Source organism: Pseudopipra pipra, chromosome 30, assembly GCF_036250125.1.
Source record: "Pseudopipra pipra isolate bDixPip1 chromosome 30, bDixPip1.hap1, whole genome shotgun sequence".
Lineage (NCBI taxonomy): Eukaryota > Metazoa > Chordata > Aves > Passeriformes > Pipridae > Pseudopipra > Pseudopipra pipra.
The window spans coordinates 1,291,109-1,317,731 of NC_087578.1; the positions used below are offsets into that span (position 1 = coordinate 1,291,109).

At 69.7% G+C, this 26,623-nt stretch overlaps 3 protein-coding genes across 10 annotated transcripts; 2 read left to right on the top strand and 1 right to left on the bottom strand.

Moving 5' to 3' along the window:
• Positions 1-1,471: 1,471 nt before the first annotated feature.
• Positions 1,472-7,848, top strand: NR4A1 (nuclear receptor subfamily 4 group A member 1). Of its 2 annotated transcripts, none has more exons than XM_064638973.1 (7): positions 1,472-1,761; positions 4,905-5,713; positions 5,968-6,097; positions 6,204-6,355; positions 6,491-6,693; positions 6,775-6,953; positions 7,031-7,848. In XM_064638973.1, the coding sequence occupies exons 2-7, from the start codon at positions 4,907-4,909 to the stop codon at positions 7,285-7,287; spliced, it is 1,728 nt and encodes a 575-aa protein (XP_064495043.1). In that variant the 5' UTR covers positions 1,472-1,761; positions 4,905-4,906; the 3' UTR covers positions 7,288-7,848. The 2 variants fall into 2 exon arrangements, with proteins under 2 accessions (XP_064495043.1, XP_064495042.1); XM_064638972.1 differs by lacking the exon at positions 1,472-1,761 and adding an exon at positions 2,648-2,756.
• Positions 7,849-9,669: 1,821 nt separating this feature from the next.
• Positions 9,670-12,016, top strand: ATG101 (autophagy related 101). Of its 2 annotated transcripts, none has more exons than XM_064638975.1 (3): positions 9,670-9,880; positions 10,384-10,672; positions 11,159-12,016. In XM_064638975.1, the coding sequence occupies exons 1-3, from the start codon at positions 9,834-9,836 to the stop codon at positions 11,561-11,563; spliced, it is 741 nt and encodes a 246-aa protein (XP_064495045.1). In that variant the 5' UTR covers positions 9,670-9,833; the 3' UTR covers positions 11,564-12,016. The 2 variants fall into 2 exon arrangements, with proteins under 2 accessions (XP_064495045.1, XP_064495046.1); XM_064638976.1 differs by lacking the exon at positions 9,670-9,880 and adding an exon at positions 9,881-9,945.
• A 1,808-nt stretch (positions 12,017-13,824) lies between these two features.
• On the bottom strand, positions 13,825-26,569 carry FMNL3 (formin like 3). 6 transcript variants are annotated; one of them, XM_064638954.1, is made up of 27 exons: positions 26,331-26,569; positions 23,770-23,853; positions 23,594-23,674; positions 23,434-23,507; positions 22,323-22,406; positions 21,827-21,979; positions 20,738-20,846; positions 20,574-20,650; positions 20,411-20,504; positions 19,960-20,034; positions 19,761-19,871; positions 19,530-19,679; positions 19,319-19,420; positions 18,993-19,239; positions 18,753-18,821; positions 18,267-18,391; positions 17,981-18,183; positions 17,485-17,719; positions 17,333-17,401; positions 17,109-17,189; positions 16,874-17,003; positions 16,635-16,795; positions 15,658-15,759; positions 15,487-15,576; positions 15,289-15,400; positions 15,042-15,140; positions 13,825-14,395 (listed from the first exon to the last, which is right to left on the bottom strand). In XM_064638954.1, exons 1-26 carry the CDS (start codon positions 26,478-26,480, stop codon positions 15,049-15,051), a joined length of 3,060 nt encoding a protein of 1,019 aa, XP_064495024.1. In that variant the 5' UTR covers positions 26,481-26,569; the 3' UTR covers positions 13,825-14,395; positions 15,042-15,048. The 6 variants fall into 6 exon arrangements, with proteins under 6 accessions (XP_064495024.1, XP_064495023.1, XP_064495022.1 ...); XM_064638953.1 differs by having other exon boundaries at positions 19,530-19,676; positions 23,434-23,510; XM_064638952.1 differs by having other exon boundaries at positions 23,434-23,510.
• Between the last annotated feature and the right edge of the window lie 54 nt (positions 26,570-26,623).

Below are 26,623 nucleotides of genomic sequence, written 5' to 3' on the forward strand. Positions count from 1 at the left end.
ACTGGAGTGGGATCCAGCAGCATCCAGAGGAACTGGGGGACGCAGAGACCCTCCGGGTGCTGCAGCAGCGCCCGTGAGTGCGCGGGGACTCCCTCGCCCGGGGATTCCTCCGCACGGGGATTCCCGAGCTCTCCGGGGAGCCCCGGGAGCCCCCAGCCCTCCGTGCCTCAAATTCCCCTCTGGCTGGGTCATCGCGTGTGTGGGGAGCCCCGGGGAGCCCCAGTTCTGAGCTCCTGGAGCGTCCCACGGCTCGGGCCACCCCCCCGGGATCCCAGGGGGATCTGCTGGAGATTTGGGGGGTGAGACCCCCAAGGCTGCAGGTGCCCGTGGGTGCCGTGCGTGCACACGTGTGTGCCGCGGAGTGGGGGGCCCGGCTGGCTCCCCGCCGCTCTCCTGCCTTGTCCCTGTTCCAGGACGACTCCGCGCTTGGACATTTATGGTCTGGCTCCGGCGGCCCCGGCTCACGTTCTCCCACACACTGCCAGGGTCGGAGCACCCCGTCCCTGTCACGGCCATCACGGGACCCCCCGTCGCAGCTGCCACCCCACGCCGAGCTTTTTATAGCCCGGACCTGTGGCTGCGTGTGCCCGGGAATGGGCAGGTGGCAGTGGGACACCAGGGTCACGCGTGGCACCGGCTGAGCCGGGCAGGGCCGGGGGGCTGAGGCTGCGGGGTACGGACCGGGAACGCCCCGGAGCAGCCTGTTATTACCGACAAATATAGGCCCGGGGCAGGGAGCCAGCGCCGGCCGTGGGCACTCGGCAATCACTGCCCGGCCGTGGGCACCCCGCGAGCCCCGACCCCCACCCTGAGGCTCGGAGAGGGCTGGCTGGTGGCCACCGTGTCCCTGTGTCCGCACCTGGGTATCGGGATGAAGCCGGCATCCCGGAGCCGGCATCCCAGGGCCGGTGCGAGCCGGGGTCCTCCCCTGCAGCTCGGTGGCCTTGCCGGGGTGGCTTGGCTCGGGTTTCCTTCCCCGAAGCCATCCCGGTCCCCGCGGCCTCTCCCGGGGTACAGCTAATCCCGGGTGCGGGGGCTGCCGGTATCACCCTCCTGCCTCCGGTAACGCCGCTGCTGAGCGAGGGGTGCGGGGGGCTGCAGCCACCAGGCTCCGTGCCCCCGGTGGCTTTGGGACCCCCGTCGGCTCCGGGACTCCCGACAGCTCGGGGTCCGTCTCGGGGGGTTCCTGTCCGTACCCCCGGGTTGGCACCGTCCCGGGGGGCTCCTGTCCGTACCCCCGGGTTGGCACCGGCTGCAGTCCCGGTACCGGCTGTGCGGGGCGCGGGGACCCCGGCGGGTCCCGCCTGGCCCGGGGGATCCCCGCGGGGGAGGCCCCTCTGGTGCCGCGGGATCCCCGAGGCGTCAGCGGGCAGGTGTGACGTCAGCGGGCAGGTGTGATGTCACGGAGCCCCGTCGGGGGCGGGCGACAGCGGGAACCGGGGCCGGAACGAGGTAACGGGCAGCGAGAGGAGGCAGCGACGGCGCCCGTCCCCGAACAGCCACCTCCGGTACCCCCGTGCTCCCCCCGGGCCCCTCCGGTGCCGGGCTCTCCCCCGCGGGGCCGGGGGGTCCTCTGAAGCCGGGGAGGGTCCCGGTACCGATGATCCCGGCAGCGCCGTCCCGACTCCGGGGGATGGACCGATGCCCGGCACGGTGGGACCGTGCCAGGGGCTCTGCCGCTGCGGGAGGCACTAACGGGGGGCACTAACGGGGCTGCCAACCCCGCGTTCTGCCGACCCCCAACTAACGGGATACCGGAGGGTACGGGAAGGGGACTGGTACCGGAGGGTATCGGGGTGGTACCGGAGGGTACCGCGGGATGTGCTGGGGCGGTACCGAAGGGTACGGGGGTGGTACCTGGATGGTACCGGAGGGTTCGGGGGGTACCGGCGTGGTACCAGAGCGTACCAGGTGGGGAGATACCGGGATGGTACCGGGGGGTACTGGGTCCCTTCCGCCCACCCCTCGCCCTCCCGCGGGCCCGGCCCGGCCCCGCACGGGCTGAGCTCATCTTTCCAGCCCGCGGGCGCTGTTCCCGGCGCCGGCGCCCGCCAGCAGCCGCCGCTCTTTCCATCGCCCCGGCCAGGGGCTCCCCGCGGGGCCGGGGCGGGGGCGGGACCCCGCGTCACCCACCCCGCACCCGGGCACGGAGCGGGAGGAGAGCGGGGGTACCGGCGCTGCTGAGCACCGGAGATACCGGCTCAGATGGGCACTGGGCATAACGACACCGGGAGTGCAGAAGAGCACCGGGGAGAACGGCACCGGAGATACTGGCACCGAAGGGGCACAGGGGATGGGGGCACCGGGGTACCAGCAACGAGGGGACACCGGAAATACCGGCACCGAGGGGGCACCGGCGATGGAAACACCGGGGGATGTCAGCCCCGGGGATACCGAAGGGGCACCGGCGCTGGGGGCACCGGGGATACCCCCGACACCGGGGCCTCCCTCCCCCCGCCGGCGGCCCCGGGAGCCCCGGAGGGGGGATGTGGAGGGGGGCGAGGGGCGCCCGCGCTATTTTTAGCCGGGGCCGCGGGGGTATTTTTAGCCGGGGCCGCGGGTGCGTCAATGGAACCCCGCGTGCGTCACGGCCGCGCCCCCGCCGGGGCCGCCCCCCCCGTGCGTCACCGGCCCCGCACCGCCCCGCGCGTCACCGAGCGCTTAAGAGAAAGTAGTGGCGGGGTCGGAGCCCGGCGGAGCCCGCGGAGCGGCGGCGGCAGGAGCGGGGACCGGAGCGCCGCCGCGCCGGCACCCGGGTACGGGCGGCACCGGGATGCGGGCACCGGGCGGGGGGCACCGTGGGAGGGGGGGTCCCGCGGGCAGCGGGGGCGGGGGTGAGCGCATCGAGAGGTGCACGGGGTCGGGTGTCCCGGTGGCATCGGGGGGAAGAGGACCGGGTGTCCCGGGTGGCACCGGGGGGATCCGGGTCGGGCATCCCCGTGGCACCGGGGGCTCAGGGCGTGGGACGTCCTACAGAGTGCGTGGGGTCGAGTAGCACCGGGGGCAACCGGGGCTCGTGTGTCCGAAGGACACGGTGGAAGGAGCGCCCGGTGCCACCGGGGATCCCGGTGGAAGGGACCGGGCGGTGAGCAACACGCGGGACCGGCCCTCGGGGGTATCCGGTGGCACCGGGGGGGATCCGAGTCGGGCATCCCGCGTGGCACCGGGAGAACTGGATCTGGAGTCCCGGCGGCACCGGGAGGAGCCAGGGGGACGCGGCCCCGGCGGGAGCCGGCAGAGCGAGGGGTCCCCGTCCTGGGGGTCCGGGGAAGAGCCTGACATCGCTCCTTTGTGAGGAGCTGCACAGGACCGGGAGGCACTTCTTGGACTATGGGGGACCGGGCTGGATCCCCCATCCCAGCACCCAAAACAGGGACCAGCTGCAGCCAGGAGACCCGCGGCTCTGAGGGCTGTGGGGGGCAGAGTCACCCCATACCGGGCATCACCTTGGGATCCCTGAGCAGAGTGGGCAGGACCGGGCAGGAGGAGCGTGCAGGCAGCACCGGGGACCTGGCAGTGCAAGCAGGGATGTGCAGGCAGCATCAGGACCTGGCAGTGCGGGCAGGGGTGTTCAGGCCAGCCCCCTGCAGGCAAACCCCCCGCTGCCCACGCAGACCTGGCAGCGGCCGCTCCGGGCAGCAGGTGCCGGCAGGGCTGTGGGCAGCGTTACCCACCCCCAGGGCCACCGGCTGCTCTCGCCCTCCTGTGGCCCAGGGCTCGGTGCCAGCGGCTGCCACCCGCCCGTGCAGGCAGCAGCCTCCGGACGGGGCACGGGCAGCTGCCTGCACTCCCAAATGAGGAATCTGCAATTAGTGCCCGGCCGTGGGCAGCGCGGGGGCTGCTGCAGGAATCTGTGCCCTGTCCCCGGGGAGGTCATGGCAGGAGGGACCCCAAACGCCACCGGCACGTGGGAAAGGGCAAAAGTGTTTGAATAACCAGGGCCACGGGAAGGGTCGGGGCTTTGCATCTGTCAGGATTTGCAGACAGGCAAGGGAATGAGCCAGTGTCCCCCGGGGTCGTGTCCCCAGCGCGGCCTCAGGTCCCCTCGTCCGCATTCAGGGGCAGGAGGTGGCCGGGGGAGATCATGGTCCCCACTGAACTCCCCCTCCTAGCCCAGCTGGACAGGCACAAACCCCACTGGGACACTGGGAGTGGGGCCGGTGCCACCCCGTGGGTGCCGGGGCTGGATGCACACTGGGTATTTTTAAACCTGGCTCCCGGCGGGTATCGGCTTTCTGGGCACCGGCGAGAGCTGCCCAGATTTGGCCGGGGGAAGCCGGGGGCCGGCGGAGCTCTGGCAGCGGGGCCGTGCCGGGGCTGCGGCCGGGGGCCAGCGCAGGGTGACCTTTAAAGGTCTGCGAGATGAATTACATTATCGTCTTGCCATCGGGGTCACTCCTGGCTTGGCTTTCAGCTGGACACAGGACTCGGGTTGTCTCACATGGTGCTGGGTCCATGTGCAGCGCCGGGGGCTGTGGGGACACACAGGGTGGGCTCCTCTGCCCCTGCCCCTGAGAGTCTGCCCGCACTGCTGTTACCACGAGGCCCCAGAACGGCTTATGAGGGCAGTGGGATCCTTGAAATCTGGTTCAGCCTCAGCTCTGACTTCCCCTGGCCAGCCCTGGGGTTTGGGAATCTGCTGGTCACATTCCTCCCTCCTTCCCTTTAGGGGACTTTGCTAAATCAACGTTTTGGGGAATGTCCTTTGCGCCCATTGGCTGTGCCGTGACCTTTCCCAGGGACAGGGGTGGCCGCCACCGGACAGCCAGCGGCCCCAGGGGCCTGGTTCTGGCATGAGTGGGATTCTGGGGAAGCTCCAGCGGTTCTCCTGCCATCTCCAGGCTGTGCCCGGATGGCGGAGGGGCGATGGCGGGGTCCCCGCTGACGGCCCTCTCTCCCCACAGAGATGCCCTGCATCCAGGCGCAGTACGGCACCGCGGGCGCCGGCCCCTGCGAGCGCTGCCCGGCCGAGCTGCTCAGCCCCGAGGGCGGCCGGTTCCCCATGGAAGTGGCAGGAGCCGACCTGGCGGCCGCCCCCGCCCTGCCCAGCTTCAGCACCTTCATGGAGGGCTACGCCGGAGAGTTCGACGCCTTCCTCTACCAGCTGCCGGCCAGCGGCCAGTCCAGCGCCGCCAGCGCCGCCGCCGCCTTCAAGCTGGAGGACTTCCAGGTGTACGGCTGCTATCCCAGCGCCTTCGGGGGGCAGCCGGACGAGACCCTCTCCTCCAGCGGCTCGGACTGCTACGGGAGCCCCTGCTCCGTCCCCTCGCCTGCCACGCCGGGCTTCCAGCAGGCCCCGGCCTGGGAGGGCTCCTTCGGGGCCTTCTCGCCGCTGCCGAACTACGAGGGTGGGCAGCCCTGGGCTGAGCCGGCCAAGGGCGGGGGGTCGCAGCCCCCCTTCTTCGCCTTCGGGCCCCCGGCCCCCAGCCCCGGCGGGTCTCCCGTGACCCTGAAGGGGCAGCCGGGCCCCTCGCCCCACGTGGACCCGCGGCTGCTGGACACAGACGCCTTCCCCCCGACCCAGGGACCCCCCGGGGGCTTCGCGGGGCTGCCTCTGGCCCCCACCTCGCCGCTGCTGGAGGGGCCGGCGCTGGCGCCCACCAAGGTGCGCAGCCCCGGGGCGGGCGAGGGGCGCTGCGCCGTGTGCGGGGACAACGCGTCCTGCCAGCACTACGGCGTCCGCACCTGCGAGGGCTGCAAGGGCTTCTTCAAGGTAAGGGGGACCCCCCGCCCCCCGCCCCACCCCGCCCCGCCGCCGGCGGGATGTTCCCACAAGGCTTTGCGGCAGCGGGAGGATGCCGCGGGGTACCCCGGGGAGGGGCAGGGCAGGGAGCGCGGCCCCGAGCCCTCCCCACGGACGCGGAGCCGGATGCCGGGGCTGGAGCGGGAGGCAAGGGAGGACAGAAGGGCTTTTGTTCGGAGCTCGGCGCCCCGGGCTGAGCTCGGCCGCTCCTTCCCCGCCCGCAGCGCACGGTGCAGAAGAACGCCAAGTACATCTGCCTGGCCAACAAGGACTGTCCCGTGGACAAGCGGCGCAGGAACCGCTGCCAGTTCTGCCGCTTCCAGAAGTGCCTGGCCGTCGGAATGGTCAAAGAAGGTACGGGGGTCCCGTCCTGGGCGGGGGGTCCCAGCAGGAGTGGGGGATTCCTGCTCTGCAGCCCGCGCTGAGGACAGACACGCTCATGGCATGTCCCTCTCCGCAGTGGTCCGGACCGACAGCCTGAAGGGGCGGCGGGGCCGCCTCCCCTCCAAGCCCAAACAGCCGCTGGACGTGTCCCCCGTCAGCCTCATGACCTCCCTGGTGCGGGCACACATCGACTCCATCCCCAGTGCCACCAAGCTCGACTACTCCAAGGTAAGGCCAGTGCCACCCTGGGGCCCTGCCAGGGCTGGGGACAGATCCTAACCCACCCACCCCAGTTCCTGACCTGTCCCCATGCTGGATTCAGACCCATCCCCATCCCGGCTCCTGATCCCATTCCCACCCCAGTTCCAGGAGTCGGCGCCGTGCCCGTTCGAGAAGGAGGACTCGGTGGACGTGCAGCAGTTCTACGACCTGCTCACCGGCTCCATGGACGTCATCCGCAAGTGGGCCGAGAAGATCCAGGGGTTTGCCGAGCTGCCCAAGGAGGACCAGGACCTGCTGCTGGAGTCGGCCTTCCTGGAGCTCTTCATCCTGCGCCTGGCTTACCGGTGAGCCCCGGGGCGGCACAGGGCGGAGCGGGGCGAGCCCGGGATGTGCCGGGGGGTTGACACCCGGTTTTGTGCCGGCAGCTCGAAGCCAGAGGAAGGGAAACTCATCTTCTGCAACGGGGTGGTGCTGCACCGGCAGCAGTGCGTGCGCGGCTTCGGGGAGTGGATCGATGCCATCCTGGAGTTCTCCCAGAGCCTGCACCGCATGAGCGTCGACGTGCCCTCCTTCTCCTGCCTCGCCGCCCTCGTCATCATCACAGGTGAGACCCCCCTCCCCAGCCCCACCCTGTGGGGTGTCCCCATCCCACCCTGACCTCACGCCCCCTGTGCCCCCCAGACCGGCACGGGCTGAAGGAGCCCAAGCGGGTGGAGGAGCTGCAGAACCGCATCGTGAGCTGCCTCAAGGACCACGTGGCAGCGGCGGGGGCCGAGCCGGGCCGGCCGGGCTGCCTCTCCAAGCTCCTGGGGAAGCTGCCGGAGCTGCGCAGCCTCTGCACCCAGGGCCTCCAGCGCATCTTCTACCTCAAGCTGGAGGACCTGGTGCCGCCGCCGCCCATCGTCGACAAGATCTTCATGGACACGCTGCCCTTCTGAGCCCCCGGTGGGCGGCTGCCACTACCAGCCCCTGCCACCCCCCCGGGGGACATCTGGGACCCCCCATGAGCAGCCCTGGTTCAGTGCAGGGATGTCTGGGACCCCCCTGGACACCGCTGGGTCACCCGTGGGGTGCCCAGGACATCCCCTGTGTACCCCTGGATCATCCCCAGGATGCTTTGGGACCGCCCCTGGATCACTCCAGGACGCCTGGGACCCTCCCCCGATTGCTCCCGGGATATCTGGGTCCCCCCTCAGATGCCTGAGTCCCCTCGGGGACACCTTTGGGGGTCCCCCATGTGCCTTCACGGCGCGGGCGCGGCCGCAGAGCAGCCCCGGTGCCGTCCCCCCCTCGGGGCATCGCCGGCGCGGTGCCCCCTCCCCCTGTAAAAACGCCCCCGATGTAAATAGCGCCGGCCGGGTCCTGTACAGAGCAGGGGGGCGTGGGTGGGGGGAGGTTCCAGCCCCCCAACCTCGGCCCCCTCCCCTTTATATATATTTTTCTGGGTTTTCCCCCTTTTTGGCCACTTTCTGTATATAAAACTTGTACGTACGGTGAGAGCTCTGAGAGGGACCTTTGTCCTGCGTGTCCCCCGGAAATGTTGGCTCTGGTGAATATTTGGGGACTGGGGGGGTGGGTGGGGACAAAGCGACGGGACTGGGGACAGCCAGGAACACTGGAATGGGGACAGCCGGGGTTGGGAACAGCTGGGCAAGGGGACACCCGGGATGCTGAACTGGGGAAAAACAGAGCACTGGAGCTGGGACAGTAAGAGCTGGAGAAAGGCAGGACACTGGAGCTGGGGACAGTGTGGATGTCAGAGCTGGGAACAGCTGGGGCGCCGGAGCTGGGGAGAAATGGGACTCTGGAGCTGGGACAGCCCAGCCGGATTTTGGAGCCGGGGACAGTCGGGATGACAGGGCAGGGGACAGCCGGGATTCTGGAGCTGGGGACGGCAGAGATGACAGGGCAGGGGACAGCTGGGGCCCAGGAGCTGGAAACAGCCGGGAACCTGGAGCTGGGGACAGCCGGGCTCGGGGACAGCCGGGGCTCCGGAGCCGGGACAGCCGCGGTGCCGGAGCCGCACGTTGCCCACGCCGCTGCCCTTGAACGGTCACTCCCCCCCTCGGCGGCGCTGCCCCGGCCCCGCACCTGTCGCCTGCCTGATTTATCGTCCCCAAAATAGCCACGAAGCGTGACCGTGTCCCCCCCATCGTGTCCCCGGGGACGTGGCCGCTGGCAGGGCCAGTCCTGGTGAGGGAGTGATGGCTTTTGGGGTCCCCATCCCAGGGGCTGGGGACAGGGTGGGGATCCCCATCCCAGGGGCTGGGGACAGGGTGGGGGTCCCCGGGCATGCAGGGGGGACATATGGGGCTGGTGTGTCCCCCAGCTTGTCGCCTTCCTCCTGCTGGGCACAGCCTGGCCCTGGAGAAACCTTAATGGGGACACTCAGGGTCGGTGTGGAACAAGGGCCACATTGAGAGCGGGGCCGGGGGGGCCCCACAGTGACACACAACAAGGGTCCCTCTGTCCCCCCCCGCCGCCCCCGCCGCGGGGACAGTGCTGACGCACGGCAGGGCCACGGGGGTTGGGTTGGGGGACAGGAGAGCCCCACACACAGGGCATGGGGGGCACGGGGTGGGCCCCTGGCACAGCACAGCTCGGCTCTGGTCCAGCTGCAGGAGTGGCCGTGCCACAGGTCCCTGTCCCCTCCCTACAGCTCAGGACTGGCCTCTGCCCACCTTGGCCCCGTCCCCGTCCCCTTGGCTGCAGGAAGGATGGGGACATGGTGCCAGCAGGGCCGGGTAAAAATAGCCCCATGGCCAGCTCTGGCCACAGCGGTGGCCCTGGGGCTGCATGGCAGGGACAGGGTGCCACAGCGTGTGCCCGGGGACATGCCACGGCCACAGACCTCCTGCTATTTGCACCTGGGCACGTGTCCCAAATCTCCATATCCTCATTCCCTGTGTCCCCCATGTCCATCCATCCATCCATCCTGTCCCCATATCTCTCATGTCCCCACGTCCCCGTTTCCAGTATCCCCTGTGCCCCGTGTCGCCATATCCCTGTGTCATTCTGTCCCTTGTGTCCATCTGTCCCTGCTTCCCCCCCTTTCCCTATGTGCCTGATGTCCCCGTGTCGGTGTTCCCCGTGCCCCTGTGGCCCCTGTCCCCACGCACTTCCCCCCGTTGTCCACTTGCCCCCGCGGGGGTCACGGGAGGTCACCGGACGCCCCGCCCCGCTGCAGTACCGCTGCGGGGGCCTCCAGCCCAGGGGGCGCTGTGGAGGCGCTGAGCCGCTCTGCGCCGCGGCGGGCGCAACTCTGTGGCCTCTCGGAACGAACCAATCCGGGAAGGGGGAGATCCTCATAAGGGGAACGGCGACTCCGCCCCCGGAGACGGCTCGCGGCGAGAAACGACACCGGGAGGGGAGGGGGGGGCAAAAAACTAACGGAAATAGATGTAGAGTGAGGAAACACGGCGGTTACAGCGGGAGGCGCCGCCGCGGCCCCCGTGCGTGTCCCAACGCCCCCTGCGCAGATGGGATGGTCCACTTCCCTCCTCCCCGCCGTCAGATGGTCGGGCCCGGGCGGTGAGTGGGGGCCGGGACCGGGATCGGGGCTGGGACCGGGGCCAGGGCCGGGGCCGGGATCGGGGGTGAGGGAGGCTGCGGCCCCTGGAGGGGGTGAGGGGCCCGGAGACTGAAGGGGATCCGGGCCCTGGAGCCCGAGGGGAGCTTGGGACGCTCCGGGGGAGGTTGAGAGGGAGCGGACCGGGCCGTGTGGGGCCGTGTGGGGTGGGGAGGCCACACACTGGTCACCCCCCTGGGCTGTGCCAGGGCCAGCCTACGACACTGGGGTCCCTGTGGGGTGTGAGGGGCTCGAACCAGGACACTGGGGTCCCTGCGGGGTTATGGGGGACCCAGGCTGGGTCCCTGTGAGGTACGGGGGGGCCTGTACTGGGACGGGGAGGGCACTCACTGGAACACCAGTGTCCCCAGGGGTGGGTTCAGGGGGGTCCCCAGAGGGGCTGCCACCCGAGCAGGGGGTACAACCGACACCCCCCCATCCCCTCCCCACCCTTGTGCCCCCCCAGCACCCGCTGCTGTGGCCCCCCCGGCGCCGCCCCCGCCATGAACTGCCGCGCCGAGGTGCTGGAGGTGTCGGTGGAGGGGCGGCAGGTGGAGGAGGCCATGCTGGCCGTGCTCCACACCGTCCTGCTGCACCGCAGCACCGGCAAGTTCCACTACAAGAAGGAGGGCACCTACTCCATCGGCACCGTGGGCACCCAGGACGTGGACTGCGACTTCATCGACTTCGCCTACGTGCGAGTCTCCTCCGAGGAGCTGGACCGGGCCCTGCGCAAGGCCGTGGGGGAGTTCAAGGTGAGGGGGGCCCAGCAGGGGTGAAAGGCAGTGGAAAGGGCCTCGAGGGGCAGCCCCACGAGGAGCAGCTGAGGGCACTTGGTCTGCTCAGCTGGAGAGGAGGAGACTGAGGGGAGACTCCTCAGGGCCTGCAGTTCCAATCTCTGCTCTCTCTGAGCAGGGACAGGACGTGAGGGAACGGCTGGAGCTGTGTCAGGGGAGGGTTAGGTTGGATGTCAGGGAAAGGTTCTTCCCCCAGAGGGTGGTCAGGCACTGAACGGGCCCCCCAGGGCAGCGGGCACGGCCCCAAGGCTGCCAGAGCTCCAGGAGCATTTGGACAATGCTCTCAGGAACAGGGTGGGATTGTTGGGGTGTCTGTGCGGGGACTGGATGATGCTTGTGGGGCCCTCCCAACTCAGGATATTGTGTGATTCAGTACAGTCCCAAGGGATGTGCCCCGGGGGGGGTCAGTCCCTGTTGCCCCCCGACCCAAATGCTGCCCCGCAGGACGCTCTGCGCGGCTCCGGCAGCGACGGGATGGGGCAGATCTCCCTGGAGTTCTACCAGAAGAAGAAGTCGCGGTGGCCCTTCTCGGATGAGTGCATCCCCTGGGAGCTCTGGACCATCAAGGTGAACGTGGTGAACCTGGCCAACGAGCAGGAGCGGCAGATCTGCCGCGAGAAGGTGGGCGAGAAGCTCTGCGAGAAGATCATCAACATCGTGGAGGTGATGAACCGCCACGAGTACCTGCCCAAGATGCCCACCCAGTCCGAGGTGGACAACGTCTTCGACACCAGCCTGAAGGACGTGCAGCCCTACCTGTACAAGATCTCCTACCAGATCACGGACTCCCTGGGCACCTCGGTCACCACCACCATGCGCCGGCTCATCAAGGACACGCTGGCGCTGTAGGGCTGGGGTCACCCCGGCAGGGTCACCCCGGCTGGTGGCACCTCCTGGGGACAAGAGGCTCTGCTTGGATCCCCTTCTCCACCTCCAGAAAGCCTCTGGAAGGAGCTGGGCTCGGCCTGGCCTGTAATTGGGGGTTGCTGCTCCTTGGTCTTGTCCGTCCTGGAGAACCGGCTCGGCAGCTCTGGCCTGGCTGATGACGGGGGTGAGTCCTCGGGGCACGTGTGGCACCGGCTTGGCGTGGCACTGGGGCCTGGCACGGGGGTGCTGGGGCCTGGCACGGGGGTGCTGGGGCCTGGCACAGGGTGTTGAGGGGCGGAGTGACACCTGAACCCCCCCCCGAAGCACATTTGGTGTCACAGCCAGTGTCCCTTGTCACCAACTGTCCCCCCCCCCGGTGTCACCCTGTTCCCTGGGAACTGGAACTGCCCCAAAAATAAAGTGTTCCTGCTTTCACATGGAGACTGGTCACATCCTGGCTGGGGGGGGCTCAGGGCCGTGGGAGGAGGGAAGCAGGTGCTGAGGATGAGCTGGGGGTCCCCGCTGCTGTGGGGCTGAGCTGGGGGGTTCCCATCATTCCCCAGCACTGGGGGGGCTGAGCTGGGGGTCCCCAGTGTCATGGGGCTGAGCTGGGGGTCCCCACTGCACCCCAGTGCTGGGGGGCTGCAGTGGGCAGGGGGTCAGTGCTGCCCACACCCGGAGCGGGGCAGCCCCAGTTGCCCCCAGGCACATCGGGGAGGGCCTGGGGTGACCCCTCCCTTCCATGCAGGACCCTGCACCCCTCCACTGCACCAAGGGGGGGCAGAGCTGCTCCCTCCCTCCCCGGGGTGGGGGGGATCCACTGGGCTCCGGCGCCTCCGGGCGTGAGGGGGGCCGTGGAGAAGGGGGGGATAAGACGGTCCCTGACATCACTTAAACCCTCCCGTCTGTCGCTGCCGCCACACTCGCTCCGGGGAGGAAGAGGAGGAGGAGGAGGAGGAGGAGGGGGCCATGAACACCACCCGTGAGGACACGGGGCTGAGCGAGGCCGCCCAGATCGCCGTGGTGCTGGTGCTCGGCCTCGCCGTCGCCTTCGCCATCCTCTTCCTTGGCTGCAACCTGCTCCTGCAGGCCGAGAGCCTGGCGGCGCCCGCGGCACAGGGCGAGCGGGGCCCGTCCGAGCCCGACGCGGGCACCGAGGGCACGTAGGGACGGACAGAGCCCCGTGCACGGACAGAGGGACCCGGGTGGATACGGACGCGCGGCAGCGTCCTCGTCTCCGAGGGAGCGGGACGGCTCCGGGAGCTCCTGCGGGTGGATGTCACCGAGGGCAGGTAGGGACGGACAGACGGACGGACGGACGGACGGACGGACGGACGGATGGAGGGATGTGGACAGACAGTGGCATCTCTGAGAGTCCTCTGGGACGGCGCTGGGGGCTCAGGGGGGTGGATGTCACCGAGGGCACTGGGACCTGCCTGAGCTTGGCAGACGGACAGACGGATGGACGGACGGCTGGACATGGGCAGACACGGATGGACAGGGCTGGGCAGCAGCACCTCTGCCCACAGAATCTCTGGTGGCCCCCGGGATGGAGCAGGGGGTCGTGTGGATGGATTAAAAGGCCACAGCGGTGCTGGGGGGGCCGGGGCCGGGCTGGATCCCGCCCTGGGCGCGGCAGTGCTGGTAATCCCCCCCAAGAGGATTAGGGGAAACTTTTATTCCCTGTTTCAGGGCTAATCCCTGGGCTGGTGGGGCTCAGGGAAGGAGGCCGGGCCCCTGCCCCGCTGCCAAGGGTCTGGGATCGCATCCTGCCCCTCCCAGCCCTTCAGACCCCGGTGGTCACATTCTGCCCCCCCAAACTCTTTCTGCCCTGCTGGCCCCATCCTGCCTCTCCCATGTCTGACCCTGCCCCTTCGCCCCCTTTTCCCTTGCTCCTGGGGCTACATCCTGCCCCCCACCCCGCTCCCCACAGCCCTTCCTGGCCCCTAATCTGCTCCCAGTCCCCCACAGCCACCAGCAGTGGGGTGAACTGGCATCCCCCCACCCTGGAACAGGGCTGGTGATGTGGGGGCGGCTCCCAAATCAGCCACCCAAAAGCAGGTCCCTCCTCCCCCTTTTAATCCCATAACTTTAATAACAGCACTGCAAAGCCCTGCTGAAGGTCTGCCCCCTGTATATCCATGTGGCCCCCACGCCTGGGGACATGGGACCCCCAGCCTGGGGTGGGGGCACTCCAGGCACTCGGATCCCCTCTGTGAATCCCCCCAATCAGGCAGTGGCCGTGTAAAAGACTCCATATATTTCACATGTACAAAAAGTCACTGGGGGGCGAGGGGGTGGGTCCGGGGGGGTCCTGGGACAGTGGGCACCATCCTGCCACTCCCCCCACACACCCCCCCCGGCCTGGCTTTGGTCCCTTTTTTTTGGCACTTAGTGTTCACATCAGTGGTCAAAGTGTCGAGCGCGGGGTGGGGGGGTCCCTGTGGTCCCTGTGGTGGGGTGGGGGCCCTGAAGCAGTGACAACCTCCCACCCCAGGGATGAGGGGACCCCGACTGGGAGAGGGCACCCCACGGGTCAGCCCTCGGCGCTGGGGTCCCACCACAGCTGGATTTGGCCTCTGTCTTGGGTGGTCTGGGGGTGGTCTGGCGCAGGGACGGGGGGGTCACCCGCGAGGACGGTGGCACGAGGACATTTCCCCCCAACCCCTGCATGGTGTCGGGACAGGACAGAGCCTCCCCGGGCACCTGCAGGGCAGAGGGGGGTGAGGAGGGGAAACTGAGGCAGCCCCAGCCCCCCCCTGCCCCCAGCCGGGTCCTCGACCTCTCCCGGCTACAGGCGGATGCACCTGCGGGCTGTGGGACAGAAGGGACAGTCAGGGACAGTGTTGGGGACAGCTGGCCTGGCCCGAGGGAGGGCCCAGGTGACCCCCCCTGGGTACAGGCAGCTCAGGGTGAGTCCTCCCAGCACTGGGCTGGGACCCAGTAGTGCACTGGGATCCCACTCTGGGATTCTGAAGGGCACTAGGACCCCGTGCTGGGGTCAATCAGTGCGCTGGGACCCTTCCCTGGCATCCAGTATTGCACTGGGATCCCACCTCAGACCCAGTAGTGCACTGGGATCCTGTCCTGGGATCCAGTGATGCACTGGGACCCCGACTTGTGATCCGGTATTGCACTGGGACCCCCCCCCAGTATTGCACTGGAATCCCTTCCTGGGACCAGCCTGGCAGTGGGATCTGTGCTGGGACCCAGCATTGCACTGGGATCTGTGCTGGGACCCAGCCTTGCACCAGGATCCAGTGCTGGGATCCAGCCTTGAGCTGGGATCCTGTTCCAGGATCCAACCTTTCCCCAGGATCCTGCTCCATTCCAAGGGACTGGAGGGTGCTGGGCACCCCAGGGTGACAGCATGCGGGGAGGGGGCGTGCAGGAGGGGACATGCGGGGCCAGAAGGGATCCGGAGTGGGATCCAGAGGGGGATCCAGGCATGCAGTGGTACCTGGGGACTAACAGCTGGACTCGTCGTGGTGGGACGGGTCGCAGAAGAAGCGGGAGCCCCGCTTGGCCGTGCGGGCGGTGAAGGGGACGCTCTTCAGCGCTGCGGGGGGCATGGGCGGGGAACGGGGGGGACAGGGAGATGTCAGCCCCCGTGGCCAAATTGGGGGGTGGAGGGGACAGGGAGATGTCAGCCCCGGCAGCCGGGGGGGCCAGGGCAGGGGCCAGGGCAGGGGCCAGGGGGGCCATACCGGTGATGATGTCCTCGATGGTGCCGTCCTTGCCCTCGTACACGGGCCGGTGGTCCTTGGCCTGGCGCCGCCGCAGCTCCGCGATCAGCTCCTGCTGCTGCCACTTGTTGCGCTGTGAGGGCGGGTCCAGGTTAGGGACAGGGGGGTCCCCGCTGTGCCCCCCCCTCCCCAGCCCACCCGGTGCCCACCCGCTCTCACCTTCTCCTGCTTTTTAGCCTCCTGCGCCAGCAGCTTCTCCCGCATCACCTCCTCCTGCTTCTTCCGCGTCTCATTCTCCTGCTCCGCGTCCTGCCGGGGCACAGGGGCGGTGGGAGCCATCCCCCAGTGCCACCCACACCCCCCCTGTGTCCCCTCCTGGTCCCACCTCACCTTGTAGGAGCGGATGAACCGGACAAAGACCGGGAAGAAGACGGACGGGGGGGTCGTCTTGGGGCTCTCGCCGAAGTACCGCACCACGGTGTTGTAGGCGTCCTGGCACGGGGTGGGCGGTCAGGGACGGGGCAGTGCCCGGCTCGGGGGGGTTGTGAGGCACAGGTGGGCACCAGGGACAGGCACAGCAGGGCGGGAGTGCACGAGGAGTGTGCAAAGCAAGGTGTGGATGAGCAGGTGTGCGTGAGGAGCGCGAAGACAAAGGTGTGGACGGCAAGGAATGCAAAAGGAACAGGCGAGGGAAGGCAGGTGCACACCGGGAACGGGCGGAGTGAGCTGTGGATGGCAAGGAACGTGCAAAGCAAGGTGTGGATGAGTGGGAGTGCCCAAGGGCTGTGCAAAGCACAGAGCAGATGACAAGGTGTGTGCAAGGCAGGGCAGGTGTGCGCAGGGAGTGTGCAGAGTAAGGTTCCTGTGACAAGGAATGCACTAGAACTGTGCAGAGCAAGGTGAGGATGCCTGGGAATGCACAAGGACTGTGCAGAGCAAGGTGAGGATGCCCGGGAATGCACAAGGACCGTGCAGAGCAAGGTGAGGATGCCCCGGAATGCACAGGGATTGTGCAGAGCAAGGTGAGGATGCCTGGGAATGCACAGGGATCGTGCAGAGCAAGGTGAGGATGCCCAGGAACGCACAGGGATCCTGCAGAGCAAGGTGAGGATGCCTGGGAATGCACAGGGATTGTGCAGAGCAAGGTGAGGATGCCTGGGAATGCACAAGGACTGTGCAGAGCAAGGTGAGGATGCCTGGGAATGCACAAGGATTGTACAGAGCAAGGTGAGGATGCCCAGGAACGCACAGGGATCCTGCAGAGCAAGGTGAGGATGCCTGGGAATGCACAGGGATTGTGCAGAGCAAGGTGAGGATGCCCCGCTGTGCCCAAGGTCCACGCAGGGCCAGGAATGAGCCGCCCTCACCTCGGCCGTGCGCGCGTCCCGCTGCAGCCGCTCCAGCTGCCCCTCGTTGCCCCCCAGGAAGGAGCGGAGCACGGCGCTCTCGTGCATCCCGCACTCCCGCCGCAGCAGCTCCATCCCCCGGCCCAGCTCCTTCACGTCCAGCAGCACGTTCTCCAGGGACACTGGGGGGGACACGGGGCGGGTCAGGGGCCCTGCGGTGTGGGCACAGTGAGGGGGGGCTGCGGGCACGGGGGGGGCACCTGCTGCCGCCTTCTCCACGAAGTGCAGCTCCTGCCAGAAGGTCGCCAGCTCCGGGTACTTCTCCCGCACCGTCAGCGCGATGAAGTGCAGCAGCGTCATCTTCCTGTCCGTCGACTTGGTGTCCAGGAGCTGCAGCAGGATTTGGGGAGGGGGGGTCAGCGCTGTGGGATGGGACCCCCGGGGGGGGGTTCCCAGGGAGCCAGGGAGGGGGATGGGGGGGCGGGGGCTGCCCACCAGGTCCAGGCTCTGCAGTTTGAAGCCGTAGACGGCGCCGCGTTTGCTGCTGTTCATGTAGTTGCCCAGCGCCAAGATGATCTGCAGGAGTGAAGCACCGGGGATGGGGAGTGCAAAGCAGCAGGATCGGGAGGTCAGGAGAGAGTGGGACCCCCACAGGACCCCCCCCTTCCCCCAGCTCCAGCGAGGCTGGAGCGCAGGACCCCCACCCAGCCTGTCCCCACCTCCAACATGTGCTTCAGCTTCTGGGAGGACTTGACGGAGGCCGAGGCCGCGATGATGGCGTTGAGCTGCTGCAGGGGGACAGCACAGGGGGGGCTCAGCCAGGGCTGGGGGGGGTCCAGCAGGAACAATCCCCCTTTTCCCGGCTCCGTACCGGCGTCAGCATCTGGATGTTCTCGGCGAAGTTGCCGAGGAAGGCCATGATGGCCATGCGCTGGGGCAGCCTCTCCACCTTGCTGAACTGCAGCATGAACCGGTCCTCGTCCGCCAGCTCCTCCAGCGGCTTCCGCTCGCGCTCGTACTGACGCAGCGCCTTGGCCTCGGCCTCCGTGGGCAGGAACCGCATCAGGCACTCCACGAAATCCACCGGCAGCGTCGCCAGGTCGAACCTGCCCCGCGCCCACAATGTCAGGGAGCAGCTCGTGGCAGTGCCTGGGCTGGGAGCCCCCAACCCCAGCCTGGCCCCCCCGAAACCTGCCCGAACCCCTGAATCCCCGCCAGACCCCCTGAATCCCTCCAGACCCCCTGAATCCCTCCAGACCCCCTGCACCCCAACCAACCCCCTCTGTACCCCTGCCAGCCCCCCTGCAACACCAACCAACCCTCCCTGTCCCCCCACCTCCCATTCCCCCCCCCACGTGGGGACATACGTGTGGATGGCCCGGCAGATCTCGTCGGCGCCGCGCCCGGCCTTGCGCAGGGTGATGGCCAAGTTCTTGGCACGGTTGGCCTCCAGCAGCGTCACCTTGGTGGCCACTTTCTGCGCCGCCTTGCTCTTGGCACACACCAGGTCCAGCGCCGGGCCCTGCGCCTTGGTCTTGAACAGCTCCTCGAAGCGCTCCAGGTCCAGGTCCTGGGGGGGACGAGGGGGGGTCACAGGTGGGGGGGGGGGTGCTGGTGCCCACCCAGGGGGCTCAGGGGGGGTCTCGGGCTCACCTCCAGCACCCGCTCGTCGTCCAGCTCGCTGAACACGGTCCCGCTGATCTGGTTGGGCTTCAGCGCCGTCCAGTTGAACACGGGCAACCGGAATTTGGTCTTGATGGGCTTCTTGATCCGGATGGCTGCCAGAGGGGTGGGAGCCGGCTCAGCACCCCCCGGGGCAGCGGGAGGAGGGGGGACAGGTCCTGTGCCCACCCTGAGCCATCTGAGTCTGGTGTCACCATCCCCTGGGCCACCCCATCCCTGTTCCTGAACGGGTGTTCCTTGGAGATTGCAATCCTGACACCCTGGTGCCTGGAACCCTTCCCTGTCCCCTGTCCCTGTCCCCACAATGCCTCCACCCTCCCTGTCCCCATCCTGATTCCTTCACGGTGCCTGTCCCCTGTCCCTGTCTCCTTGGTCCCCATGTCCTCTCTGTCCCCATTCCCACAGTCCCTGCACCATCCCTGTCCCCATCCCCACAGTCCCATCACCCTCCCTTACCCGAGAGCCCGACGGTGAGGGCGATGGAGGGCGAAGCCCCGGGCAGCGGCGGGGCCGGGGGGCACTTCCCTGTGAAGCCACCAGAGGGTGAGACCCCAGTTCTGGGGACTCCCCCCACCCTCTGGAGTAGCCCAGCACGAGGGACACCCCACTTTGAGAGCCCCCCCTCCCACCCCCGGGGACAGCCCAGCTCGGGGATGCCCCATTTTGGGGGATGCCCCGGGGGCTCCCCCTCCTCACCTGGGAGTGGGGGCGCGGGGGGCGGAAGGGGGGGCGGCGGGGGGGGTGGAGGGGGCGCGGCCTCCACGGGGGGCAGGACTGGGAGCCGCAGGGTCTCCTCCAGGGGCTCGGGCTCGGGCTGGGGGGGGGACTCTGCGCCGGGCACGGGGGGCGGTTCGGAGCCGTAGCGGCGCCGGAAAGCCTCGTCCTTCTCCTTGATCATCCGGCGCAGCGTGTGCACCTGGTGGCTCGTGTGCTCGTAGGTCTCCTGGGGACAGCGAGCGTCAGGCGGGGGGGGTCGGGACCCCTCCCCGCTCCCCACAGCCCCCCCGTGGCCCCCGACGCACTTTGACCACCTCCAGCTCCTTCTCCCGCTGCAGCAGCTGCTTCTCCAGCTCCGCCACCCGCATCATGTTCTCGTTCTCCAGGTCCAGCAGCTTCTCCGTTAGCTGGGGGGGGTGGACACGGCTGTGACACCCCCTCAGGGACCCCCCAGGTATCACCACTGACCCCCCCCGGGACCCCACAAGGTCCCTGCATCCCCCCGCGCTCACGTACGTGGGACAGGTGTTCCTCCAGCTCCTCCACCTTCTCCAGGGCCACGTTCTTGGTCTCGGCGTCCTCCAGCAGCCCCCCCACGTCAAAAACGTTGTCCAGGTACGCCTGGATCTGCACCTGCAGCTTCTCGCTCTCCGTGTGCCTCGACTTCTGCGGGCACGGGGGCGGCGTCAGGGATGGGGGGGCCCTGTGGGGTGACCCCCCCCCCCGAGCCCTGACACCCCCCCGTACCTGCAGGAACTCCTCCAGCCCCAGCTTGGTGAACTCGTACTGGAGGTGGACGCGGAAGTTCATGTCCTCCACCGAGTGCACCACGATGTTGATGAACTGCATACAGGCCACCTGCGGGCAGGGGTCACCTGGGGTCACTGGGAGCCCCCCCTGGCCCCCCACAAAGACCCTCCCCCTCGCCCAGGACAGGCTGTCCCACCATGAAGTCGATGCTGCTGTCCTCGTTGCGGAAGTATTCCATGAGCCGCTCGAAGCGATGCTTCTCCTTGCACACCTGAGCAGGCAGCGGACACAGGGTTATCCTGACCTGGCCTCCCCCCCTGTCTCCTGGGCTCCAGTTTCCTAATCCCAGTCCGGTCCTGGTGCCCCCAGACCCCCCGGTCCTCATCCTCCCTGATCCCCCCATCCCACGTGCTCCAGGCTCCCCATCCCAGCCTTCTCCTGGGGTCCCCCATTTCTCCATTCCCTGGGTCCTGCTCCCCAATCCCAGCCTAATTCTGGTGCCCCCATCCCAGCCTGGTCCTGCCTCCCCCCCAGTCCCACCATCCCAGCCTGATCCTGCCTCCCCCTAGTCCCCTATCCCAGCCTGGTCCTGCCACTCCCATTCCCACCATCCCAGCCTGGTCCTGCTGCTCCCATTCCCCTCGTACCTCCTTGAAGTTGTCGAAGGCCGCGAGGATGATCTCGTGGCCCCCCCTGACCAGGCACACGGCCGCCAGCAGCTCCAGCACCAGCGCCTTCATCCTGGGCACAGCGTCACCGTCACCCCCCGGCCGGCACCGGGACCCCCGTCCTGCCAGACCCCCCCCTTACCTCGGGTTCTTGTTATTGAGGCTCAGGGCGATCTCGTTGACAGCGTGAGGGTGGGACATGACCAGGTTGAAGCCGTACTGCGGGGACGGAGCAGGGACAGCGTCAGCCGCGGCGACAGCGGCGACAGCGGCAACAGCGGCGTCCCCACCGCGGGGTGACAGTACCTGGTAGTTCATGATGGCCCGGAGACACATGATGCAGAGGTGGACGTCGTCCTTCTGGCTCACCAGGCGTGAGTTCTTCAGCGCCCGGCGGCTGGGCAGGGTCCCGTAGCTGGGGGACACGGGACACGCGGTGAGTGGGACCCTCGCCCGCGGTGCTGCACCGCCAGCGCTCACCGAGGGACGGGGCGGGGACAGCGTGGGACAGCAGGGCTTTAGGAGGGGCAGAGGCAGAGAGAAGAGGTCGGAGGGTGAGAGGGACAGAGGCTGCAGACGCTGAGCCGCCGCGAGCGCCGGGCCGGCCCCGGGACGCCGGTACTTACCCGGCGGGCGGGCGAGCGAGCGGCGAGGTGGGCACGGAGGAGAGAGAGAGAGAGCACAGCCAGAGAGGGGGCACCCGGCCCTGGAAGCAGAGATGGGGCGCGTTACCCCGGGGTAGAGCCAGAGCAGGGGCGGGCGGAGCACGGGCAGGGCGGGACGCGCGAGGCAGCGCAGGACGCGGCACACGCGGCAGAGCCACGGCACGGCCACGCTGCGGGCGAGGCACAGCCCGAGCTTTGGGCGCTGCACGTGGCGTGGTGCGATGCACATGGCGCGGGGCACGATGGCACACGCCACGGCAGGACAGCGCTTGGCACGGCACACACTGCGGCACACCGGGATGCGCCGTGGCACACCGGCACGTGGCACAGCACACCGGCACACGCCGTGGCACACCGGCACGTGGCACGGCACACCGGCACACGCCGTGGCACACCGGCACGTGGCACAGCACACCGGGACACACAGTGGCACACCGGCACGTGGCACAACACACCGGCACACGCTGTGGCACACCGGCACGTGGCACAGCACACCGGCACACGCTGTGGCACACCGGCACGTGGCACAGCACACCAGGACACACCGTGGCACACCGGCACGTGGCACAGCACACCAGGACACACCGTGGCACACCGGCACGTGGCACAGCACGCAGCAAGCGGCAGCTCCATGACCAGCCAGAGCCCTCCGGCAGGACGTACCCCCACAGCAGGACGTGCCCCCCCAGTGGGCCGTGCCCCCACGGTGGGTGTCCCCCCGGGTACGTACCGTAGGGCGGTCTGGCGGGCCGAGCGGGCCAGGCTGCTGGCGAAGGGGGCGGGCAGGGCGCTGGGGTGCTGCAGATCCTCGATGGACCTGCTCCAGGCGCGCAGCTTCTCCAGCGCGCCGTCCTCGCCGCCTTCCAGGCCCTCAAAATCCAACCTGGAGGGGGGGGGGGGCACACGCGTGCGAGGGCGGGGGGGCACAAGGCTTTGGCAAGGGGGCACACGGCTTTGGCAAGGGGGCACACAGAGGCAAGCGCTGAGGCAGGGGGCAGGGGGGCAGCAGGGCAGGGACAGGCGCGAAGGCGGCTCTGGGACCCTCAGGGTGGGCAGGAAGGGGGCTGAGCATCCCTTGTCCCTCGGGACACCACGGCAAGCGGGTCCCCCCTGTGGTGTCCCAGGGATGATAAGGGACCAACCAGCATCGGCCGCCCACAGCAGGGGGCTGCTACAGGGACCAGGACCCCCCCCCCATCCCCCAGGGCCCCCCCGACCCCACTCACATGACGGCGCACTGGGCGAAGGACAGGTAGTTCACCAGCACGTCCAGCCCCTTGTTCTCGTCGTTGAGGAACTCCCGCACCCACCTGCGGCACCGGGAACCCATCAGGGCCTGCAGGGGTCAGGACCCCCCCCGGCACGACCCCCTCCACCACAGGGATCCCCATCTTGGCGCAGGGACATCCCGGGGCTGCCGTGGCAGTTGCAGCCCCTGTGCTATCGCCGGTGCCAGCGCCGGTGCGGGGTTATCTGCAGGCTGCAGGGCGGGGAGGGCTCGGCGCGGGCGGGAAACAGAGGTGGGTGCCAGGGCTGCTGCACCCCCACCCTGGGAACCCCGCGGGGGGGGGCTTCGGGGTGCCCCGACGCCTGGGGGGAGGGTGTCGGGGTGCACATATGAGGTGCTGTGCCCAGGGGCAGGGAGGGGTGCGGAAGGGGGTGGGGGTGCACAGAGTGGGGTGTGTGGGGTGGGGGCTCCACCCAGGAGCGCCGGGGGTCCCCACGCCTGCCCACGGCCCTGCGTCAGGGAGCTGGGGGGGCCGCAGCTGCCCCTTTCCTGCCGCCGCCAGCCCCTCGCCCCAGCCCGTTTCCTGTCTCCGGCTGCTGCTATTTTGGGTCCGTGGGCAGGGACGAGCGGGGCCGGCGGCGGGGAAGAGCCCAGCACGTGCACGAGCCGCCCCGGGCACGCGGGCACGACCGGGCACCCGCCGCTGACGGCCCCGACACCCCCGGGACCGCCCCGTCCCTCCCACCGCCCCGCGCTGCCCCCGGGGCATCCTGGGGAGGATCGGGGTGTCACCGGCTCGGGGACGGTGCCGACCGAGCCCTGAGGTGCCAGGAGGAGCCAGGCGGGATCTGGCCACGCTGCCTCGTCCAGGGCGTCATCGCTGGCCCATCCGCCCCGGCATCCGCCCCCGGGACCTGCCCGCGGGCCGGGGCAGGAACCGGCCCAGTTCCTGCAGCGCCTCCGGCTTCCCTTGCAGCTGTGTGGGGCTGGTGACGGGACCCCAGAGCCCCCCCGCGTCCCTGCACCCCACCTTGGGACCCTGCACCCCACCCTGGGACCCTGCACCCTCCCCCAGGACCCCACACCCCTCACTAGGACCCCCCACTCACCCGATGTGGTTCGTCCTCAGGCTGATCTCCAGCTCACGCAGCACTTTGGTCGACTCCTGAACCCTCCTCCTGAACTTCTGGGGGCAGAGCAAGGCTGAGCTGTGCCCCCTCAGAGCCCCCCAGACCCCCGGGCCCCTCCCAGGCCCCCCCGGTCCCTCACCTTCCGAGTGACACCTGGCTCCAGGAAGCTGCGCAGTTTCTGGATGTAGGCGTGGGGGGGGCTCTTCACCTGGAACCGCTCCTGGAGGGGATGAGGGGGGGCGTTGGTGACACTGGGACAGCGGCACAGCTCACCCAGACCCCCCCCCAGGATACCTGGGACCCTTCAGCCCCCACCTGGTCACAGATGAGGTCCCACTTCTTCTCGTTGTCGTACTGGCGCAGGAGCCGGGCTTTGTCCGGGGGCAGGTTCATGGAGCTCTGGGGGCAGAGTGGAGGTGTCACCCTGGGGACACAGGGACACTGTGCCCCCCGGGGGCACCCAGACCCAAAATGCACCCACAACACAGCCAGGGTCCCCCTTAAGGGCACTCAGGCCCATGGCACAGCCAAGGTCACCAGCACCGGTGGGCACAGATGTGGCACAGGGACAGCAGTGCCAGCAGTGCCAACAGGGCCACATGCCAGCCTGCGGGCAGCACCAAATCTCCCCATCCCCGATGTGTCCTTCCTGCACCCGCTTCCGCGCGGCAACCGCAGCCTCCGCTCCCGACCGCGGCGAGGTCGGGCACCGGTGCCGGCTCACCAGGACACCGGGCACGAGACTTGGCACCGGTGACAGCTCACCAGGACACCGGGCACGAGACCTGGCATCGGTCCCAGTTCACTGAGGCACTGGGCACAAGGCCAGGCACCGGTGCTGGCTCACCAGGACACCGGGAAGCCCCATGGGGGACCCCAGGACCCACAGTGCGGGATGTGGCACAGGGGACACAAAGGGAGTGTCCCAGGGGGCACCGGGGATGCCGGATGGCCGCGGGACTGGGGCAGTGCCACCCCCGCGGGAGATGCCGTCACAGCACACGATGCCATCCCGGTGGGCGATGCCACCCCCGTGAGTGATGTCACCCCGGTGACGCAGGTCCGGGCAGCCCCGTTATCGGGAGCCGGTCACTGCCACCGCTCCACCCGCCCCGTGGCAGCCAAAATTATCCCTCCCCTGCTCATCTCGATCCCACAAAGCCGCAGGAAACCGGGATACAGAGACTGGGCGAGACTGAACACCCCCGGGCAGGGGTCCCGCGGGCCCACGGGGACGTCACCGCCAGCACGGGGCCCCCCAAAACTGCCCCCAAAAGGGGCACCGTTCCCTCCCCACAGGTCTCCGCTTATTCCCCCCGGGCCACAGGCGAAATCCGAGGGCCCTCCCGGAGATGGAGGCGGAAGGGACACACGGAGACCCCGGGTGGGGTCTCGGGGGCATCGGGGGGGCACCGGGGGGCTTTGAAGCGCAGCCGCCCGCCCCGGCGTTCCCGCCGCTCGGTTTCCTGCCTTTGTGGTGGGAGCGCGGCCGCTCCCGGCCGGGCACTTCCTCCGCCGCCGCCCCCACCGGGAGCCCCCACGGCTGTCCCGGGGGCCGAACCCCCCCGGGGAACGGCGGTACCGGGGCTGGAGCGCATCCTGGGGCTGGGGGGCACCGGGGCGGATCCTCCCGTCCGGGGGCCGCCGGAGCTCCATCACATGATGGAATATTTTTCCACCCCCGGCAGCAGTCGGGACGGCACCGGGCGCCGCCGACGGGCGCGGGGGACATTTTGGGAGGTGAGGGGGGGGGTGCAACAACCCTCCAAACTGAGCCCCTCCCCGGTATCGGTGTCGCCCGGCAGGACGTGTCCCCCCCGCCACCGGCCCCGCGGGGACCGGCGGCCGCATCCGCCCCGCGTGGGATGCGGGACGGGCAGCGGCGCCGCGGGCGGGAGCCGCTCGGTCACCGGCGGGACGCGCCCACGCCGGCGGTGCCGGTGCCCCCCGTGCCCCCCCGATGCCCTCCGGTTTCGGCTTCCAGAGCCCCGTGGGACCACACGGCATTTCCTGCCTGGCCGCGGCTTCCGCTGGCGGCGGCCCCCACCGGGACGGCGGGGCCTGGCGTCGGGGACCGGGGGGCACCGGTGTCACCGGTCACGGTGTGTCTCCCCCGCCAAACAAAGCCGGCGACGCGGAGGGGCCACCGGGACGGCCCGCGCCGCGAGCCCGGCGCCGGTGGGTTCCCTCCCGCAGTGTTGGGGGTCCCGATGGCACCGGTGGCACGGGGTGGGGACGGGGCACTGCCGAGCCACGTCCCGGGGACGCGGTGGCACCGGCGGGCTGGGCCGGTGACCGCGGCGGGGTGGCCACCGCCCCGTCCGTGACAACGGGCCGGGGACCGCGCGGGGGACCCGCGCTCACCGGGAACCCCCGCACCCACCGGGAACCCCCGCATCCACCGGGAATCGCCACCCAAGGGGGAACCCCAGCCCTGGGGACCCCCGCAACCACGGGGACCCGCCTCCCGCAACCCCGCTCGCCGCCCCGACGGGACTTTCCCGGTTCACAAAGTCCCCGGGGCCTCAGGGGGCCCGCCGGTGGCACCGGGAGTGGCGTCACCCCCCGGGGCTGTCCCGGGCGGGGTATTCCCCGCAGCCCCGAGGCCACTGCCCATCCCCGCGGGCACCAGCGCTCCCCGCCCGTCCCCGGTGGCTCCGGGCGCCGGTGTCGTCCCGGCGGTGCCCGGTGCCTGCCCCGTGGCCCGGGTGGGCGCATCGGGAGGGGTCCCGGGAAGGGGCGGACCGGGGGGGCGCAGCGGGACCCGGAGGGGGCGCGGGGACGGAGTACGGTGGAAGCGCACCGCAGGGGCGCACCGGGAACCGGAGGAGCCCCCTGGTAACCGCGGGGGGGAGCGGCGGGAGTCGGCCTCTCACCAGCACCAGCGCGAAGCGCTCCTCCAGCTCGCAGGGCTCCGGCATCGGCATCTTGCCCGGGGCGAACAGTCCGGGCCCCCCCGGGTGGCCTGCCGCCGTTCCGGGGCCCCGGGGCAATGCCTCCCCGTCCGCGCTCTCCACGTTCCCCATCCCCGGCCCAGGCACCGGGGGGCGGCGGGGGAGGCTCAGCCCGTCGTGTCCGGCGCTACCGCCGCCACCGCCTCCCGGTCCCGCCCCCCCCGCCCCGCCCGGTCCCTCCCGGTCCCGCCCGGTCCCGGTCCCGCCCCCGCCGA